The sequence below is a fragment of the Desmodus rotundus genome, chromosome 12 (genome assembly GCF_022682495.2).
Source record: "Desmodus rotundus isolate HL8 chromosome 12, HLdesRot8A.1, whole genome shotgun sequence".
NCBI classification, from domain to species: Eukaryota; Metazoa; Chordata; class Mammalia; order Chiroptera; family Phyllostomidae; genus Desmodus; species Desmodus rotundus.
In genome coordinates this window covers 40062514-40081227 of record NC_071398.1, presented here as the reverse complement: position 1 = coordinate 40081227, position 18714 = coordinate 40062514, and the positions used below count along the sequence as shown (strand labels likewise).

Sequence of the window (18714 nt, the reverse complement as noted above, 5' to 3'; positions counted from 1 at the left end):
TTTCCACTTCTGCAGCAAGCTAACGGTTTCATCAGACCATTGGTGTGTCTTTCCTGTAAGGATTAAACGCGAGTGCGCAGGTAATAATACTACATAATGTTTACCTGTGCCTGGCACACAGTAGGCATACACAAAAAAAAATTGTTGCTATAATTCGTACGTGATGCACCGTGTACAGAAGCGGTCACTTAAAAGAGACAAACGATTGGGATCTCGGTGTTTGCATTTAAATTCTTTCACTTTTTTTAATGGAGAGACTTAAGACTTGACAGGGGAAATGGACAGCCTAAAGCTGCACAGGTCAGTAAGATAGATAAACATAAATAAGCAAGTAAGAGTAAGGACTAAGCGAACAGATTCAGGCACTAGGAGGCAGAACTGAACTAGTTCCTCTCGTTGTCCCGCCTCCGCCCCTTAGTCCCTGCCCTTATCTCCTCCCAGCCTCCAGCCTGGGCAGTAGTGAAGCAATTTCCGCCCTAAGAAGGGTGCGGCTTCCGTCGGCTGATCTCGCGAGTACTAGTGGTTGAAGCCGGAAAGGTGGTTGACATACTTGTTACTTGCGCTTCCTTTAGGTTCCCCATCAGAGTTCCGCCCTCACTATCCCCACTTCCGGCCAGTAAAGCCACTTCCACTCAGAAGAGGGGTGGGTCGTCGCCCCTTTAGACAACGGAAGTAACTATGTCTTTTTTATTCCTGTCCACCGAACTTCTCCATAACTTCCGCCATCACAGTGTCCTCCGCTGCTATTTTGATCAACGCAAGCGAAACTAGATCTCCCCCGCTGGAGACAAGAACGCTCTCTCCTCTCTATTACGCTCCAAGAGGAGGGACGAAGAAACAGGTCTTCAGGCCCGTCCCCCTAGCTTTTTCCTTTGCCTTCCCACTCCCTCACTACACACCCTCCCACCTCGGCGGAAACGAAGCCCATTCGCCCTGAGATAGGCGGAGCCGCCTTTTCTAACCCTGTTCTCGCGAGCTCTCGGGCTTCTCGCGAGACCCGACGCCCGACTTGTGCGCCCGGGAAACCCCGTCGCTCCCTTTCCCCTGGCTGGCAGCGCGGAGGCCGCACGGTAAGGAAGGCGCTCTGGGCTGGGCTGTGTACGAATGGCTTTGACCCGACACCCCAACCCGAAACTCCTGCCTAGGAGCTCCGGGGTGTCCGCGCGGCGTCGCCCCGCCCCCTGAAGCTGCAGCCACGTGCGAGTGGCAGGCCCGGACTTGCCGGTTCGGCGCGGTACGGGAGTCGAGATTGGGCCTGGTGGGCAGCCGAGAGTGCGGGGAGCCCTAGAATCAGAGACTGGAGTCACACAGCGTCTCTGCAAACGCGGGCGGAAGTCAAGGGAGCGCAGCGGTTTAGGTCGCGTTGGGCCCCTGTCCGTCTTCTCCACCGGTTCAGTTCCCGTGTTCACGTGCTTGGTCCTTCTCGCAGATGCCCGGAGTTACTGTAAAAGACGTGAACCAGCAGGAGTTCGTCAGAGCTCTGGCAGCCTTCCTCAAAAAGTGAGTTTGGGGCAGGGGTTCCAAGTGAATGGAGGCTGTGGTCTTTGCCTGATTCTTGTGTCCGCAGTCCCCCCTTCTGGTAGGGGAAACTTGTTGGAGGTCTCAGTTGGAGCCCACCCTTTCTTCATGAGGCCCGGGTTGTGTTTGAGTTTCAGCCTCTTTATTTATATTCTGGGACACCTCCGGCTCCTGTTAATCTGCAGTCCTGTTGAGAGAAGGGGTTCGTGGAGACTCCTGAATTGTGCTTTTTTTGCTGTCTTGGTCCCAGGTCCGGGAAGCTGAAAGTCCCTGAATGGGTGGACACTGTCAAGCTGGCCAAGCATAAAGAGCTTGCTCCCTACGATGAGAACTGGTTCTACACGCGAGCTGGTGAGGAACTCGGGCCTTTGGTTGGGTGACTGTGTCACAGGCCATACTTCTGTCCCCTCTCTGAGCTCTTACTTGCCCCCCACCCCCAGAATGCAAGAGAGCAGAAACCTTTGACTGTCGCTGCGTACTCAGTGTGATGTTTGATACCTTTGTGCTCTGAATCTTTCTTCATCTGTAAGAGGTTTGTGTGAGGACCTGTGGCTTTCCTCTGATCAAGGGAAACCCAGGAACAAATGGATGTCCGTATTTTGCTTAGTGGTGGTTTGTTCTAGAGACAGGAATTACTCATTTTCTGTTCTTGGTTCCCAACTTCGTGAGTTCAGATCCATCTCTACACTTAATTTGTGGCCTCCATCGGCCTGTACCTCGTTTCCCCATCTCTGAAATGGGGCTCGTGATGTGTCAATGCAGGTTATTGTTGGGTCAAATGAATTTAATGCAGATAAACTGCTTTAAAGTATGCTTGCCTCTTGCATGGTAATCACTGGAGAAAAGTCAGCTGTCTTACTTTGGTTGCTCAGAGCATCCCACGAGCTGACTCCCAGTCTCTAGCGAGTTATTCTCAAGTGGTTGGGGATCTGGCAAGTCCCAAATGCTCAGAAGGAAACTCAGACAGTCGGCCTGTGACCGTCTGCCAGCGCGCTCTCTCATTAATCTTCCAGTAATAACAACTTGAAAGGATTACAGTGTAGCTCCTCTGTGAAGTGTGGGGGCTCCGTCCTGGCCAGAGCTTGTCTTCAAATGAGAAACTGGTGGAAAGCAGGGTCTTGGAATTGACAAAACTTCAGAATGGCCGAGAAGAGTTGCGTTGGGTGCAGGCTGCCCGGAGCTTTAGAACGTGTGCTTTGCAGATTGGCGGTGCGCTCATGCTTTATTGGGTGTCCATGGGGTCTGCTCTGTTTTACGCCCTAGACTGGGCACAGGTGCCAGTATGACTGAGCCACACACAGCCTCTGGCCCCTGAAGACTAAAAGGTCAACTTTGTGAGGTGGGAAAGGTAGGTGGCGTATCTGCCCACCCACTGCTGTGCTTTTAGAAAGAAAATGGAGGCGGCGAGGGGAAGCTGACTTCCCTGGGCTCGCAGCAGTGGGACCTGGACAAACCGCCCTCCCATTACCCATCTCGCAAAGCAGGGCTCCCTGGTCCTGAGCGTTCTTTGGCAGTGCCGCAAGAGTCCGTAGGTCAGGGCAGCTTTGGGTCTCAGATTTGGAGAAAGAATCTGATAGGTTTTCCCATTTGGTCAGGTGAATATACGAGCCTATTTTAATCTGTACCTATCAAAAACCTCCCAAGCAGGATTGGTGCTTTCTTTTTTTTTTATAGTTGGTGTCAGAGTTTAAGTAACATGTTCAGGGTCTGTCTGCCAGCTAGAGATTGCCACAGTTCTCCCCATCCTGTTGTCACTGGAGGGGAGTGGGGGCTCCAGCTCTTTCCTGGCAACATTTCATACTTGTATTTTTTAGTGGGGCGAGATTAGCGGGAAATTGGGTCGATGCCCTTTGTGATTCTCATTGGCTATGACCCCTTTCTGCCCACCACGCACCTTCCCCAGCATCTCACACTGGAATGCATCCTCTGCCTACCGTCCTGGTCTCCCTTCCTTGGGGTTTCTGAAGCTGCCGTTTTGACCTCACTTTCCTAGCTGCTCTGTCGGCATGAATGATGGTCCTACACCATGGTCTGTTGTGAACGTTTTTGTTGGGGTACAGCCATGTCCATCTGTTTGCACCCAGGCAGAGGCCAAGTTACAGTTTCAGCAGACTATGTGGCCTATGAAGCCTAAGGTACTTACTGTCTGACCCTTTACAGGAGAAGTTTGCCAATCTTGGTTTCACAGTATAGAGTGCTCCCACCTCGTTCGGTGGTCGGCCTATACTCTGGACAAGTTGGAGTCACAGGAGATTCTTGTTTACCAACAAGAAAACCTCGTGCAGGCAGGTGAAGTGGCCCTGGGAGGGCAGAGCAGGATCTGTGTTGTTTGCCTTTTCTCTTTTTCTGGATCACAGGGGTTTGTCTCTTTCACCCCCTCAGTTTTAGGGTGGTGGCAGTGAGGAGGGGTGTAAACTCTGGGGTGTGCGGGGCCCTTCTGAGGGTGGGCCAGACGAGAGGCAGGGCTGTAGGAGTACGGAGTCCCCAGGGAATGGTGTGCAGGGTGGAGTGAGATGTGGCCAGAAAGAACCTGCATCAGGAGAGTGGGGACCTGCTGGAACAGCAGGAGAGTGGCGGGGGGCGGGGGGTGGCCATGGGCAAGCCTCAGGATCTCGACTCTCAAAAGGGCCCACTTGAGCACGGGGTGAGAAATCAGTGTGTGTCTTATTGGGCAGCTGGCAGTGGGCAGCTGCTTAGCTGGGACATCTGAGTGTGCTGTATTATAGGGTGTAGGTTGGGTGGTCCGCTCTCTGCATGGGACTGGTGGCCTAACTCCTGTTTGTTAGTGGAAAGAACGAGGCCTGGGAGACCTTACAGGAGCAAGTCAAGGGCTGAGTCATTGTCAGGAAAGTGATTTTTCCCCTTAGAAATTTAGCAGAGGAGGGTCAAAGGCAAAATGCATCCAGAAGGCTTCCTTCCCTCACTCGGCCTAAGTAGATCAGGCTGGGGCCCCTGATCTGAACTTAAAACCAGCAATTGAGATGCTGAGCTGCGAAGACACCTGGCAGAGCATTGCTTGGTCAGCCGTGTGCTCCGTGCCCTGGGTCCCACCTAGTGGCCTAGCAGGACGTGCAGCCACTCTTCCTTGACTGGACTGAAGAGTGAGCAGGGGCCCCACATGCTCCCTCCTTCACAAGTGCAGGGCAGGTTGCCGCCCCAAGGAGCAGCTATTAGTGACAGCACCTTGCTCACTCGCACTTGTAACACCAGCGGGGCGGCCTGGATCTGTGTGGTCACAAGGCCACTTCAAAGGTGGGGCTAGGGCCTGGGTCTCAAGGGCTAAAGACAGGAGAGTGAAAAAGAGGTCAGTCTTTCGTAGAACTCCATATTTCCACTGTTAAAGCTTCCATTAATAACCTTCCTCTGCCTCCTAATAGGCCAGGAAGATAATTATCACAAACTGGGGTGACTGGGGAGGGCCTTGCAACCTCTGACAGCACGCCAGGTCATTTAAGAAAGTCCAAATCCAACCTACCCCCTTGAAGGAAATAACAGGCTTTCCCGGAGGGTGTTCTCTGCCAGTCGCTACTCAAGTAAGCGCAAACCTAAGAAAGGTAGGCAGGCTGGTGCAGCTGATGAGCGGGGTTGAAATTCAAACTGTCTACTGGTCAGGGTGCTGGTCCCAGCTTGGTGAGACCAAGTTTCGGCGTGTCATTTCTGGTAGGCAGCCTCTTCTGGGCACCTTAGGGGTGTTCACCTTACCCCCTTCCTGGAGCTGTCCTCTGCCCATCTCAAGTGGGGAAGCTGATCTCCACCCAGGGCCAGGACATGACCAGGGATGGCGGTAGGTGTTTGGGTACCTGTGCTGGCCTTAAGGGGTAGAGTCTTCTGGTGATGTCACTCCTGGTAAAAAGAGTCTGGGTGGTAGCTTATACCAAGTGAGTTTCTTCATCCCCCAGGGGGTGGGCAGCTTGATCCTGCAGGGCAGGAGAGTAGAGGGTAGGGTGAGGGGAAGTTTGGGATAGGAAGGACCAAGGAGAGTGTTATTTAAGTGATTGGAGGCAGTGAGTCCCCAGAGAGGCTGCACTGTTGACCCCCAAAAGCCCATGGTTGTGTTGTGGCAATCAGGAGGCAGGGGGGACGGGGACAGGGACGGGGGTGTGAGAGAGGGTGCTCTTGGAGCAGCGGCCGGAGGGAAGGCGGCCCGTGCCCAGTCTCACCACTCAGTCTCAGCCCGTGCCCAGCTCACAGCACTGGAGGGTTACCTGGCTCTCAGCAGTAAGTAGCTATAGCACTAGCCTCTGGGGTAGCCTGGGGTCCCTGCCCTTTGTGTCCCGGCCAGGCAGGGCCCTGTGATGACTGAAGTCTGGGCACTTTGTGCACCTTGGCCCCAATTCCTTCAAACTTCAAACCTCAGTGGCCCCCTGAGGTAGAAAACCGGAACATTCTGGAGGAACTGTCCTTCCAGAGTTGTGTGACAAGGGGCCAGTGAGCGCCCTCTAGTGCCTGTTGTTGTTTTCTGTAAAAGACAACAGCACTTGACACATTCACGTGGAATCCTCACGATTACCCTAGTCTGCAAGACAGTTACCCCTGGTTCTTGGATGGGGGTAGGTGCCTTGCCAGAGCCAAGTGAGAGCATTTCCAAGGAGGCTGGCCAGGTGGACCAGGGACTTAACCCAAGCCAGTGTTGGGACAGCAGCCTCCAGGTCCACGGGGGCGGGGGGGTGGGGACAGTGATGCACAGTGCGGGTTGGGAACGTCCACTGCATGGGATCTCGGCCCTGCCCCCCTATTCCACTCCCAGCACAGTCTCTCCAGGGGTTGAGGGCTCAGAATTGCACTCAAGTGGCAGTAGGCCCCTTCTCCATTCCCCTGCCCCTCTGGCATGCAGAGACGGACAGTTGCGGCCTAAACATTTGCTAGGCTTTACCCACAGACCCTCGGGTTCAGCCTCGGCAGGGCGTTTCTGGCACTCCCTGCACTGTCTGGGTGTCCTGTGTCCTGGGCTGGGCCTGGGGTGCAGCGCGGCTTGGCCATGGTAAGAGTGGGGGTCAGGTGCTGGGTCTTAGTGTGTGTGCTCAGCTTCCCTAGCTGTGAAACAGAAAACTGGCTACCACACACCGAACTGTTTGTGTGTCTGGGCCCTGCCCTCAAGTCTGCCTTGCACCCCACCCAGCTTCCACAGCACGGCACCTATATCTCCGGGGCGGCGCTGGGGTTGGCTCCATGACCAAGATCTACGGAGGGCGACAGAGAAATGGTGTCATGCCCAGCCACTTTAGCAGAGGTTCCAAGAGCGTGGCCCGCCGGGTCCTCCAAGCCCTGGAGGGGCTGAAAATGGTGGAAAAGGACCAGGATGGGTAAGCTGGGAAAGGGGGTGATGGAGGAACCTTGGGGCCAAGTCACTGATAATGAAGTTAGTGAGGGCCATCCTGCTCCGCCCACGCAGAGGTGCCAGGTCTGTCTTTGCACGGTCTGGACCTGCCCCTCGGGTGGACAGGATTCTGCAGGAAAGCGAGCAGCCCAGGGCTTCGCCCCGACCTCTCTAGCTGACTGCCCTGGGCTCCAGGAAGGTAATTTAGCGACTGTCTGCTTTCATTAGTCTGCTCGTTAACTTTGCCCAATTGATTTTTCGGGGCTTTTGATCTAATGCTTGCACAAACGACACCCTGTCTGTCAGCTCCCAAGGGGCCCCCTCTCTGCCCCAAGCTCCTTAGAATGCAGCCCACTGGGGCCATCAGTGGGACTTGGCTGGCAGCACGTGGGTGGTCCCATGGCCAGGTGCCTTTTTGGGGAAGCCCAGCTCACATCCAGCAAGGCAGGGAGGGTGGTTGAAAGCCTGCCCTCAGCAGGGACTGTATAACCAACCCTTCTCCCCCCGCCCCTTCCCCTTCCCAGGGGCCGCAAACTGACACCTCAGGGACAGAGAGATCTGGACAGAATCGCCGGACAGGTGAGCCCTGGGTGCGGGCTGAGGCCGAGTCCCTCGGTCACTACTTGGGCATTTCCCCTAGCTTGGGCTTTGTCAGATAAGAGTTTCCTCCCCTGGCTGGCATGTCTCAGTGGATTGAGTGCTGTGAACCAAAGGGTCGCAGGTTCAATTCCCAGTCAGAGCACATGCCTGGGTTGTGGGCCAGGTCCCCAGTAGGGGGCATGTGAGAGGCAACCCTCTCTTTCTCCCTTTTCCTCTTTCTAAAAATAAATAAAATCTTCTTTAAAGAATATCTTCACCTGGAGGGCACAGGGGTCAGAGGGGGGCTTCCCTGGGAGCAGGCAGGAGAGTGCATTTCTGACTCACTTTTTGCTGGAACTGGAGTGAAGGGAACCCAAGGATTCAGGTGGGCTGCTTTCTGTGCAGGGCATCAGCCTTGCCCAGATTCTGTCTTGAGTGTTTCCTCCTCACTCTTTCTGCTTACTGGGCATCAGGTGGGATGGCTTAGAATTCAAGTCTCCATCCTGATGGCTGGCTGGACACCCTGGGGCAGCGTTGGTTCAGCTGGAGCCAATCTCCCTGTTCATAGAGGGATCTACTCTTGCTTACTTCAGGGTGGTTAGGGTTAGGATTCAATGAGCTGCAAACAGCAGGAACCCCATCCCCCAGCACAAATCTGCGACCTTGCTGGTTTCTGGAGAAGGGGGGGAGAGGCCAACTGGGGATCAGGCCTGTGCCCTGACGGGGAATCAAATCTGCGACCTTCCAGTTCACGGGCCTCCACTCAGGCTTCCCAAGAGCCTTGAAGTGTTTAGTCACAGTCACTTTAGCCAAATGTCAGGAATACAGGGTGTTGCCCTGAGAGCCGGGTGGCCTGGAAGGAGGGCAGCTCTTCCAGAGCAGGGCCTGGCACAGGCATCAGTGTGAGTGATGGGGCATTCGGCAGTGTTGGAATCCCACTCCCGTGATCTCCTTGAGTCCCAGTTGAAGATTCTGTAAAAAGGTGAAAAGGCCCTGGGTTGTGAGGACTCTGGCAACATGAGTACATGTGAGGCTGCACACATCAGGAGGCCTGGCGTCCTCTGGGCAGTGGGCGGCTGTCACAGGATACAGACCCCACGAGCATCCTCAATGGACTTCTTCCATCTTTCCCACAGGTGGCAGCTGCCAACAAGAAGCATTAGAACAAATGATGCTGGGTTAATAAATTGCCTCATTCGTAATCCTGGTCTGAGTCTCTTGATTGGCTGCTCCTGGGGCCATAAGGAAGGAGGAGCCTGGGTTCCCTGGGGGGGGGTTGGGCTGCGGCTGCCAAGGCCTGAGGCTCTCAGGCTTCCCATTTCAAACAACTCTACCCTGAGTGGGCAAGATGCCTGCCTGGGGTGGGCCAGGACCCAGAAGCCCTGGCACCTCCCTCATATACTTCCTTTGCAATTCTCAGGAAATGAGAAAGGAAAGAGAGACTATTCAAGCAGTGGCCCCAACTGAGGCCTGGGCTGCTGGAGTGACCCTGGTCTCTGCTGGAACAAAACAGGAGAGGTCCTGGGTCTCCAGTGTTTTCTTTGGAAGGAGGTGGACGGGGACAGCGCAGACTCAAGCTCAGGTTGAACTGTGCCTGCTGTGCACCTTTACCTTGTTGATGTGGGCAGGGCGGTCCTGCCTCAGCCCTCACTTTTCCCATTATCTGTGGCCTTGGGCCCTGCTGTGAAATGGAGCTAGGTGTACCTGCCACAGAATTACAAGGGGACAGTTTAGAGGCAGCACAGAGCAGACTGGAACCTTTCACGCCCTGGGTGGGAGAGGTGGGGAAGCTGACTTCCTGTTCCCTTTACGTGGTGCCCCTTCTACAATCCTGCGTGGCAGTTGGCTCTCAGTGGCAATGGGGCAGATGCTCTGCCTGTGATTGGGCCCCCGGTGTGGGCCACAGAACCAACAGGTGCCTGGTGGACAAGTGCCGAGCCACAGGGACAGTCCTGGAAAGGGCCCCTTCTGCCCCCATGTGACCGGGCCCATCTCCGATTGGAGAGAACTATGATGCTGAGCCCAAGCTGCTTGGCCAAGGCCCCCAGTCCAAGTTACCCCTCAGGTTGGACCTGTTCCCTTCAGGGCCAAGCCTGGCCTCTGAATCCCAAACAACTGGGCTTCAAATACCAACTCTGCCTCTAATTATGCAACCCAGAGTAACTTACTGCCCCTCTGAGCCTTCCAATCCTTGTCTGTAGTGCCACTTACTCCTGAGGCATCCCAGAGACCCAGCGTTGAGAGGGTGCCGTGGCTCGGAGCAAGCACACCTGGCAGGCAGTCAATTGGTGTCACCCAATTTAAGACCATGGTGTTCAAAGTAGAAGGAATATCAAACCAGAATCCACCTGGTGAGGAATGAAGCTGTCATCTCTCCCAGCTCAGACGACATCAGTAGTGAAAAAACACTTAGAGCCTGCCACATACAAGGCGCTTTATAAATAGTATGTATCATATATACTCTGCAACCTTGTGAAGTAAGAGACAAAAGGCACCTGCAATTTGGAGATGGGGAAAGTAAGTCACAGGCTGGATAACTTTTGTGATGTCCCATGCACTGCCCCTCAGAAGTGAGGGAAGTGGTTAAATGAGACCCGAAGTCACTCCTCGTTCTGGCCTGTTTCCTCTTTTGCTGAGATTGAAGACATCTCCAAGGGTTCCCATGAGAACACAATGCCAATCATCTGGTTCCCAGGCACAACGCCAGACCCCAGAGGCAGGGCGTGAGTGGGAGGTGGAGGCGCCCAGACTGGCCAGCCAGCCCTGAGAGGGTCCGCAATCCTGCAGCCGCGCCTCTCCACCGCTGGGCGGCAGTTGAGGGCTTTGAAACCCGCGAAGGAGGCGAATTTCTAGGGCTGCAGCCTCTGATTCTAGGCTTCTTCAGAAGAAAACCGTAAGAACTGAAGCACAGAGGGGGTGATGACCTCATATACATCGAGGGTCCCCACAGAACACTGGGGTCCCTGGAGGAAAAGGGAGAGAGCCACTGGGCCGAAGAGGAGGAACTTCTAGGAACTGTGCTAAGCACACAGCCTCACAAGGTGGGGTGTTGTGCCCAAATTACAGGAGAAACTGAGGCCCAGATGCCTGACCAGTCAGTTGGCAGAGTTGAGATTCAAACCCAGGGATGGTGATTTGAAGGCCATGCTCTTTTGTGAGGGTTGCTTTTCTAAAAATATGAAATACTTCAAGCAAGCAAAACAGTGTACGTGGTAGTGTAACAAAGACTCATGAGCCCACCACACAACTTAAGAAATAAAACGAGGCATAAAATGGAGATGAAGGTCCAAGCCCTTCCCAGTCACAACCTCCTGGCTCCCCAAGAGGTGACGCCTCTCAGGAACCGCTGTCACTCCCCCGTGTGGGTCTACACCTTCACTACAGATGCACATGCCCCTAACAGCACAGTGTTGTTTTGCATTTTGAAAACAAATCAACTGTATCATGCTACCGTGCCTTCTCATTTTCATGGGTTTTTTTTCCTCCGTGCAGCCCTGTGGACATGGGAGGCTCTGCCTTTCCTCCTGCTGCGCACTTCTCTGTCAGAGGAGGATGCCCATCCATTCTCCTATACGTGGGCTTTCGCTTGCTTCCTGGTTTTGCTACCAAAAATCACCCGGCAGTACATTTTTTTCCTTTGTCTCCTTATATACACAGGTGCTTCACTGCTTGGAAACATCTCAACAACCTTGTATCGTTCCCTACCCCCACCCCTCAGACCTCATTTCACTCCCATGTGACCTAAAACGATGCTCAGAGGAACCTGGGCACACACAGCGACTTTGAATCCCTGCTCCACCACCAGCCTGTGTAACACACCAGGCATGTGTCAGTGACAGAGTCCCCTCTGTGGGCCTCAGCTTCTCTGTAAAATGAGGTGAGGTGGGGCTTGTCCACTTGTGAGGGGGCTGGCTGAAGAATGCCCACCACGACTATTCACTCTTTGGGTACAGGGAACATCATCTCATGCCAACACTAGGGAGATACTCTTACCCTAATCCCTCAGATTAAAAATGCCAAGGCTCAGGACTTCCACTCAAGATGGCGGCACACACAGACACGGCTCACCTCTTTGCACAATCACATCAAAATTACAACAAAAATATAGAACTACCATCACTCAGAACCATCAGAAATCAAGTTGAATGGAAGTCTGACAACTACAGAATTAAAGAAACCATATCCACCCAGACTGGTAGGAGGGGCTTGGACGTGGAACAGGCTGGTCCCACACCCACGTGTGATGGATAAAAATTTGGGAGGGCTATCTCGGGAGCAAGGAGCCCCAGCCCCACACCAGACCCCCAGCCCAGGGTTCCAGTGGCAGGAAAATAAGTCCCAACAACTTCCAGCTGCAAAAACCAGCAGGGATTGAGTCAGGTGGAAGAAATTTCTAGAGCCCCAAGCAGTTCCTCTTAAAGAACCCTCACATGAACTCACCTACTCAGACTCACTCCCTCTGCGCTCCAGCACCAGAATGGCAACTTGAAAGGCACCAGTGGCACAGAGGGAGAAACTGAAGTGTCTGGCATCAAGGCAAACAGGGGCCATTGTCCCTTTTCTAAACCTGCCCCACAGAGGACAGAGCTGCCAAGCTGGTGCCATACCTGCAACTCCATCAGTCTGGCTAACACCATTTGACCCGCCTTGGAGATCCCCACAGACTGCCCCACCCAACTTACGGGCCCACCCAAGCTGCTTTTCCATGTGAACGTCTGGTCTTGTCTCCTGCTTCACAACTTCCTAAATCCTCTCAAACAAGCAACAGCTGGCTTCAATGAGCCCCATGCCCATCACTAGCAGCAGCCAGCCTAGATTCACAGCTTGGCTTCACCTGGGAATCTCCAAGCCCAGCACAAGCAGCAGCCATCTCAGATTGCTCTATAGCTCAGGCAGGGTGGCCCTGGGCAAAACACAGGTTGGAGCTGATCTTGGCCTACACCACCCAGGAAACCCCAGGGCCAGCGCACCCAGTGGACAGCGACAGACCATGTTGGAACACCACCACACTGCCCCTGCACAGTTGATCCTCCATGGAGGGTGGACATTGGTGGTCAGTGATCACAGCCAATCCTTGCAGCTGACTGGCCTGGGTAAATCCCTCCCATTGATCTGCCAACAGCAACCAAGGCTCAGCTACAAGAGGAGGATGTACTCAGCCCACATGGAAGTTGCACCTCCAGTACCCAGCTTGAGTGATAGGAGAGGCTGTGCCACTGGACCCCACAGGACACCTACTACATTAGGTCATGCTACCAAGACAGGGAGTTAAAGCAGCTCTACCTAATACATAGAAACAAACACAGGGAGGCTGCCAAAATGCAGAGATAAAGAAACATGGCCCACATGAAAGAACAGATCAAAACTCCAGAAAAAGAAATGGAGATAAGCAATCTATCAGATGCAGAGTTCAAAACACTGATTATAAGGAGGCTCAAAGAACTTAGTGAGGACCTCAACAGCATAAAAATGGTCCACTCAGGAACAAAGGATACACCTTGATTGAAATAAAGAACAATTTTCAGGGAAACAACAGTAGAGTGGATGAAGCCGAGAATTAAATCAATGATTTGGAACAAAAGGAAGCAAAAAACAACCAATCAGAACAACAAGAAAAAAAAAGAATCCAAAAAAATAAGGATAGTGTAAGCAGCCTCTGGGACAACTTCAAACAGTCCAACATTCTCCTCATAGGTGTGCCAGAAGGGGAAGAGATGGAGCAAGAAATTGGAAATCTATTTGAAAAAAAATCATGAAGGAAAACTTCTTTAATTTGATGAAGGAAATAGACATGCAAGTCCAGGAGACACAGAGAGTCCCAAACAAGATGAATGCAAAGAACCCACTCCAAGACACATTATCATTAAAATGCCAAAGTTTAAAGCTAAGGAGAGAATCTTAAAAGTAGGAAGAGAAAAGAAGTTAGTTACCTACATGGGAGTTCCCATAAGGCTGTCAGCTGATTTCTCAAAAGAAACTTTGTAGGCTAGAAGGAATTAACAAGAAATATTCCAGGTCAAGAAAAGCAGGGACATACAGCCAAGATTGCTCTACCCAGCAAGGCTACCATTCAGAATTGAAGGGCAGATAAAGAGCTTTCCAGACAAGAAAAATCTAAAGGAGTTCTTCATCACAAAACCATGTATTTTTTTAAGATTTTACTTATTTATTTTTAAAGAGAGGAAGGGAGAGAGAAAGAGAGGGAAAGGAACATCAATGTGTGGTTGCCTTTCGCATGCTCCCAACCAGAGTCCCAGCCTGCAACCAGGCATGTGACTGGGAATTGAACTGGTGACTTTTGTGTTCGCAGGCTAGCACTCAGTCCACTGAGCCACACCAACCAGGGCACCAAACCATTATTATATGAAATGTTAAAGGGACTTACTTAAGAAAAAGAAGATCAAAACTGAATGATAAAATTGCAAAAAATAAAAAGACATCTATCAACAATTGTATCTAAAACACAAACTAAACAAACAAGAACAGAGACAGAATCATGGATATAGAGAGGGTTTTGATGGTTGCCAGAAGGGAGGGGAGTGTAGGGGAATGGGTGAAGAGGTGAGGGGATTAAGAAGTACAGATAGGGCCCTGGCTGATGTGGCTCAGTGGATTGAGTGCCGGCCTGTGAATGGAAAAGTCACCAGTTCAATTCCCAGTCATGTGCCTGGGTTGCAGGCTGGGTCCCCATTTGGGGGCGTGTGAGAGGCAACCAATCGATCGATGTTTCTCTCCATTTCTCCCTCCCTTTCCCTCTCTCTAAAAATAAATAAAATCTTTTTTTAAAAAAAACGGAAGTACAAATAGGTAGGTACAGACTAGCCATGGGGATGTAAAGTACAGAATAGGAAATGGAGCAGCCAAAGAACTTACACGCATGACCCACAGACGTGAATAATGGTGGGGGGATTGCCTGAGGGATTGGGGGTGCTGGATGGAGGGAGGCAATGGTGGGGGGAAATCAAGACAACTACAGTTTATTATTATAGCATAACCAGTCAAATATAATTGAATTTTTTTTAATGCCAAGACTCTTGGCATTTTGGGAAAGAGAAACCACTGCTTAGTCATAAATAGGCCTGTCTCATTTATTCCTCGTGAGCATTAATAATAACCAACACTTACTGAGCAGCTACTATGTGGCAGGTGGTGTGTTCCAGGCTGTGCATGCGCAATGCCTTTAAACCCTCACTTCCAACCCCACGAAATGAGGACACAGAGTCTCAGACAGGGTACACATTTTCTCCAAGGTCAGTAGGGGCAAAGACTCACAAAGCTCAGAGTCGCTGCCCTGACCACCTGCACACAGCAGGCACCCAGTGAGGAGCCAGGCCGTGGACTAGCCTTTTTCCCCCACCCAAGCAAGCTCCTCTCAAGGGTATTGTGGCCACCACAGGTGCAGGGAGCAGTTCCTCTCTGCTCACAGCCTGAAGCGCACTGGCAGGAGCTGCCCCGAAAGGCCCGGCAGTGGGGCCAGTGGAGCCCATCTCCGGCAGGGCTGGGCAGGAAGTAGGGTGGAGTTTGGGGCCCACCGAGGTGGGATCTGGTACCCCAGGACTGCTGCACACCCAGACGGACCAACCCACTGGTAGAAGATGCCTGGGGGTCCCGGAGTCCTGCAACCCCCGCCTGGGACGATCTTCCTCCTCTTGATCTGCGCTGCTGGCCTGGGTAGGTGGCTAACAGAAGTGGGGGGGGGGGGGCGTGATTGGGGAGGCTGGAGAGAGAGCATAGGCAGAAGGAAGGGCTTCAGGGAGTGGGGCAGAGAGAAGCCAGCAGGAGGGGAGCGGGGAGAGGCGTCTGTTGAAACTCCATCTGTCTGTCCCAAACAGGCCTAGGGGAGGCTGGAGGGGATTCAGCCATATTGAAGGGGCATCCACCACCCCATGTAGTGCCTTCCCAACCCTGTCCCACAGGTCAAAATGAGGAATTAAAATGGCCCTTGACTGAGCTTCAGAGCTGGGGACAGGAGGGGCCCTGGGGGAGCACTCAGCTTCAGAGGGAAGAAAAAGCCTTTCACTGGCTCGAATCCCAGTCCCCCACCTCCTCCCCATGTAGGAGCCCCTTCTAGTGCTGGGGGAGGGGTGCCTCATGGCACCGCCCTCCACAGCCTCTCTCAGCAAAGCCAGCTGGCGGGGCTGTGACCACCTGTTTGACCAAGGAGTTCAGAGAGGAAGCTGGTCACACAAGGTTACACTGGGAGCCAGGATTAGAACCCATGACCTTGAGGTTGCTGCCTCTTTCTCCACTTCTTCCTCATTGTTTCTTCCTCACCTCCCCGCTTCCCTCTCGGTTAAGAGGCAGCACAGGCCTGTGGATCAGCCTGGGGTACTGAAAGCTGGGGTTTCCCAGAGCACCCAGTCTGGGCCACCCGCTCTGCTGAGACGCTCCCCGAATCCCCAGCCCAAGGACTAAACTCACCCCTGACCCCCAGGTCGACACATGCAAGTTACAGAGAAAGAGGGGCGAGCTCAGAGACACAGGACGAGGCAGTCCCACAACAAACTGGTGGGGGCAGGGCGGGGGGCAGGGTTTGAACTCCCAGCCACTCCTGCTGCCCTGGGCCTCCGCTGTCCCACTTGCAAAAATGGCATAATGAGAGAACATTCTTCTAAGGGTTTTGTGAAGATTACGTAAGATAAAAAGTGTCGGGGGCAGGGCTGGGCTGGGAAAGGTAGGCGAGGAAGGCCTTTTGGAGGAGGTGATGCCCAAACTAGCTGTGGAGGTCGCTGCCTGGGCAGAGGCACTCTGGCACCGGGGAGACAAGTATCCAAACGCAAGAGGTGGCACTGGAGAGGGGAGTAGGGACCCTCGGGGGGGGGGGGGGATGTTACCACCCCAGGTATCTCACTCTCCTCCCCGAAAATGTCCTCAACCCCCCAAGGTATGTTTTCTCCCTCTTCCCAGGGGTCTCTCTCTCTTCCCCTAGGTAGCCCCTCACTCCCTGCCCCAACAATGCATGCCCTCTGTACCCCCCACCTCCCTGTCCTTCCCCAGATGTGCCCTCATACTCTCGTCCCCCGCCCCATACGCCTAGGAGTGGGGCAGGTGACAGGGCCAAGGCTGCAGTCAGTGTGCCCATCCATGGTCCCCGACTCATCCACCTCTCTGCAGGCCCAGGGGGCCAGACCCTGTGGGTGAGCTCAGGCCCGCCATCGGTGACGGTGAATGTGGGGGAGGAGGCCCGCCTCCAGTGCCTGTACAACAGCAGCCACAGGGACTGTACGGTCAAGTGGTGGCGAGTCCTCCAAGGCAACTACACGTGGCCCCCTCAGTACCAAGGCCTTGGCAAGGGCCCCTCCAGTGAGCTGACCTTCCCATCAGCAATGAAGAATGACTCAGGCCTATACCTGTGCGAAGTCACAGAAAACACCACCGCCACCACGGTGAAGGTCCGGCGCTCCTGTGGCACCTATCTCCGCGTGCGTGGTGAGTGCAGGTCCTGGCTCCAGGGTCCCACCACTCCGCACCCTCGCTCCCTGCTAGCACACACTGACCCCTTTCTCCTGTGTGCAGTGGGGACTTCCATGGGGCCTTGCTTGGGGGCCGGGCTGGGGCCGGGTGGGCACAGGGCTCTGAACAGCACACCCTCCTCACAGAGCCGACCCCCAGGCCCTTCCTGGACATGGGGGAGGGCACTAAGAACAACATCATCACAGCCGAGGGGATCATCCTGCTGTTCTGCGCTGTGGTGCCTGGGACACTGCTGCTGTTCAGGGTGAGCCAACCTGGGACCAGGCCCCCACCCAAAACTTGGGAGAATGACAGCACCCACCCCACAGGGGCTATGGAGGGCAAACAAATGAACACAGTATCAGGATGGTGCTGGCAGGGGTGCCCTTGCTCAGCCTCCCCTCAGGCTGTCGTCACTGCCATTCTCCAGGGGTGCTCTCACTCTACAACCCCCACCCCCGCTGGCACCCCCGGAGTGGGGGGGTTCTTTACTGTCCGTGGACCCAGAAGTGCTGCAGCCCTCCAGAGGTAGCCAAGGCCAGAGAAGATGGGGGATAGGGGCCTCCCAGACTCTCCGACCTGCAGAGCCACGGGGCAACTGTAGCTACTTACCAGTGATGTTGCTATTAGTGGAGAACTATTAGGCAGTGGAGACAGCCAGAAAGACCCTGGCTCCGGCCCAGAGACACTCGCCACTTACCCGATATGTGGCTTTGAACAACGTCCCCTACTTGCTCTGATAAAGCACCTCCTGGCATCTAGAAGGGCCTGAAAACATATCCTCCTCCACGGTCCCCCCACCCCCCACTGAGGCTCCCAATCCCCCACAGAAACGATGGCAGAATATGAAGTTCGGAGTGGATGCCCAGGATGACTATGAAGATGAAAATCTTTATGAGGTGAGTGGAGGGTTGGGACAGGTTAGGAGGGGGTGCTCTGAGGGTCTCAGGGGGGTCCTCATGGGGTAGGCCGCAGGCAGGGGCCCGGGCATGGGGACACTAAGGCCCACCGCCGTGTTTGTACCCCAGGGCCTGAACCTTGATGACTGCTCCATGTACGAGGATATCTCCCGGGGCCTCCAGGGCACCTACCAGGACGTGGGCAGCCTCCACATCGGAGACGTACAGCTGGAGAAGCCGTGACTGTGGCCAGCCACTCTGGCTGGTCATGCCTGCTATGGCCCCAGCTCCGGTGTCTCCCCCTTCCCTGGAACTTGCTCTTTTCGCAGTCATTCCTGGAAGTACCCTGCATCACCTTCCCCCTTGGGAGGTCTGCTCTTCCCAATCTCCCTCTAGATTGTCCTCCCCTCTAATGCCTTTTCCAGGCTCCCACCCACTCACCCACCCAGTTGGTAATGAGCCCTTGATTGCTGCTTCTAGGGGACTGATTGTAGCAGCCTCATGTCACCTCCCCACTCCCAGCTCTGGCACGGCCACTTAGTGATAATAAATGCTTCCCAACTGCAGATCTTGGCAGGAGTCATGGGTCTCATGGGAACCGCCCACCCGCTTGCCCCGGGACCCAGACGTCCAGGCCTCCAGTCCCCTCCTCCCTGAGACCCAAGATTCTGGGCCTCCAGCTGCTGCCCACTCCCACTGCCTGGGACCTCGTAGCCAGTACACACGAGTGAATGGAAGTGACCACATTTATTTATGCAAATTTAAGTCCCAGAATCACAGGGGACTGTGACGGGGCTGGTACTGAACTCTTCTGAGGCTACAGCTGTCCTCTGAGTGTGGACTTGTGGCAAGGCATTTGGAGAGTCTGTGGCCCTAACTGGAGGGGCAATGACAGGCACAGAGATGCAGAGTTCCTGAGACTGAGGGAGAAAGGCAGACACGCGGAGG

The 18714-nt window shown here is 54.0% G+C and overlaps 2 protein-coding genes across 3 annotated transcripts; both read left to right on the top strand.

Annotated features, from left to right (window-relative positions):
- Positions 1-720: 720 nt before the first annotated feature.
- On the top strand, positions 721-8616 carry RPS19 (ribosomal protein S19). 2 transcript variants are annotated; one of them, XM_024577696.3, is made up of 6 exons: positions 721-1070; positions 1430-1500; positions 1769-1869; positions 6638-6821; positions 7360-7414; positions 8551-8616. In XM_024577696.3, the coding sequence occupies exons 2-6, from the start codon at positions 1430-1432 to the stop codon at positions 8575-8577; spliced, it is 438 nt and encodes a 145-aa protein (XP_024433464.1). In that variant the 5' UTR covers positions 721-1070; the 3' UTR covers positions 8578-8616. The 2 variants fall into 2 exon arrangements, with proteins under 2 accessions (XP_024433464.1, XP_045041505.1); XM_045185570.2 differs by lacking the exon at positions 721-1070 and adding an exon at positions 1211-1234.
- A 6212-nt stretch (positions 8617-14828) lies between these two features.
- CD79A (CD79a molecule) lies at positions 14829-18332 on the top strand. Its single transcript, XM_024577663.3, has 5 exons — positions 14829-15085; positions 16529-16843; positions 17014-17132; positions 17698-17766; positions 17896-18332. The coding sequence occupies exons 1-5, from the start codon at positions 15010-15012 to the stop codon at positions 18007-18009; spliced, it is 693 nt and encodes a 230-aa protein (XP_024433431.2). The 5' UTR covers positions 14829-15009; the 3' UTR covers positions 18010-18332.
- The last annotated feature ends 382 nt before the right edge of the window (positions 18333-18714 follow it).

Excerpts from the sequence above, each read along its gene's own strand:
- CD79A (XM_024577663.3), top strand. The coding sequence starts at position 15,010 with ATGCCTGGGGGTCCCGGAGTCCTGCAACCCCCGCCTGGGACGATCTTC. Across the intron at positions 15,086-16,528 it reads GATCTGCGCTGCTGGCCTGG|GCCCAGGGGGCCAGACCCTG; the intron begins GTAGGTGGCTAA and ends ACCTCTCTGCAG. Across the intron at positions 17,767-17,895 it reads AAGATGAAAATCTTTATGAG|GGCCTGAACCTTGATGACTG; the intron begins GTGAGTGGAGGG and ends TTTGTACCCCAG.
- RPS19 (XM_024577696.3), top strand. The coding sequence starts at position 1,430 with ATGCCCGGAGTTACTGTAAAAGACGTGAACCAGCAGGAGTTCGTCAGA. Across the intron at positions 1,501-1,768 it reads CTGGCAGCCTTCCTCAAAAA|GTCCGGGAAGCTGAAAGTCC; the intron begins GTGAGTTTGGGG and ends TCTTGGTCCCAG. Across the intron at positions 1,870-6,637 it reads CTGGTTCTACACGCGAGCTG|CTTCCACAGCACGGCACCTA; the intron begins GTGAGGAACTCG and ends CACCCCACCCAG.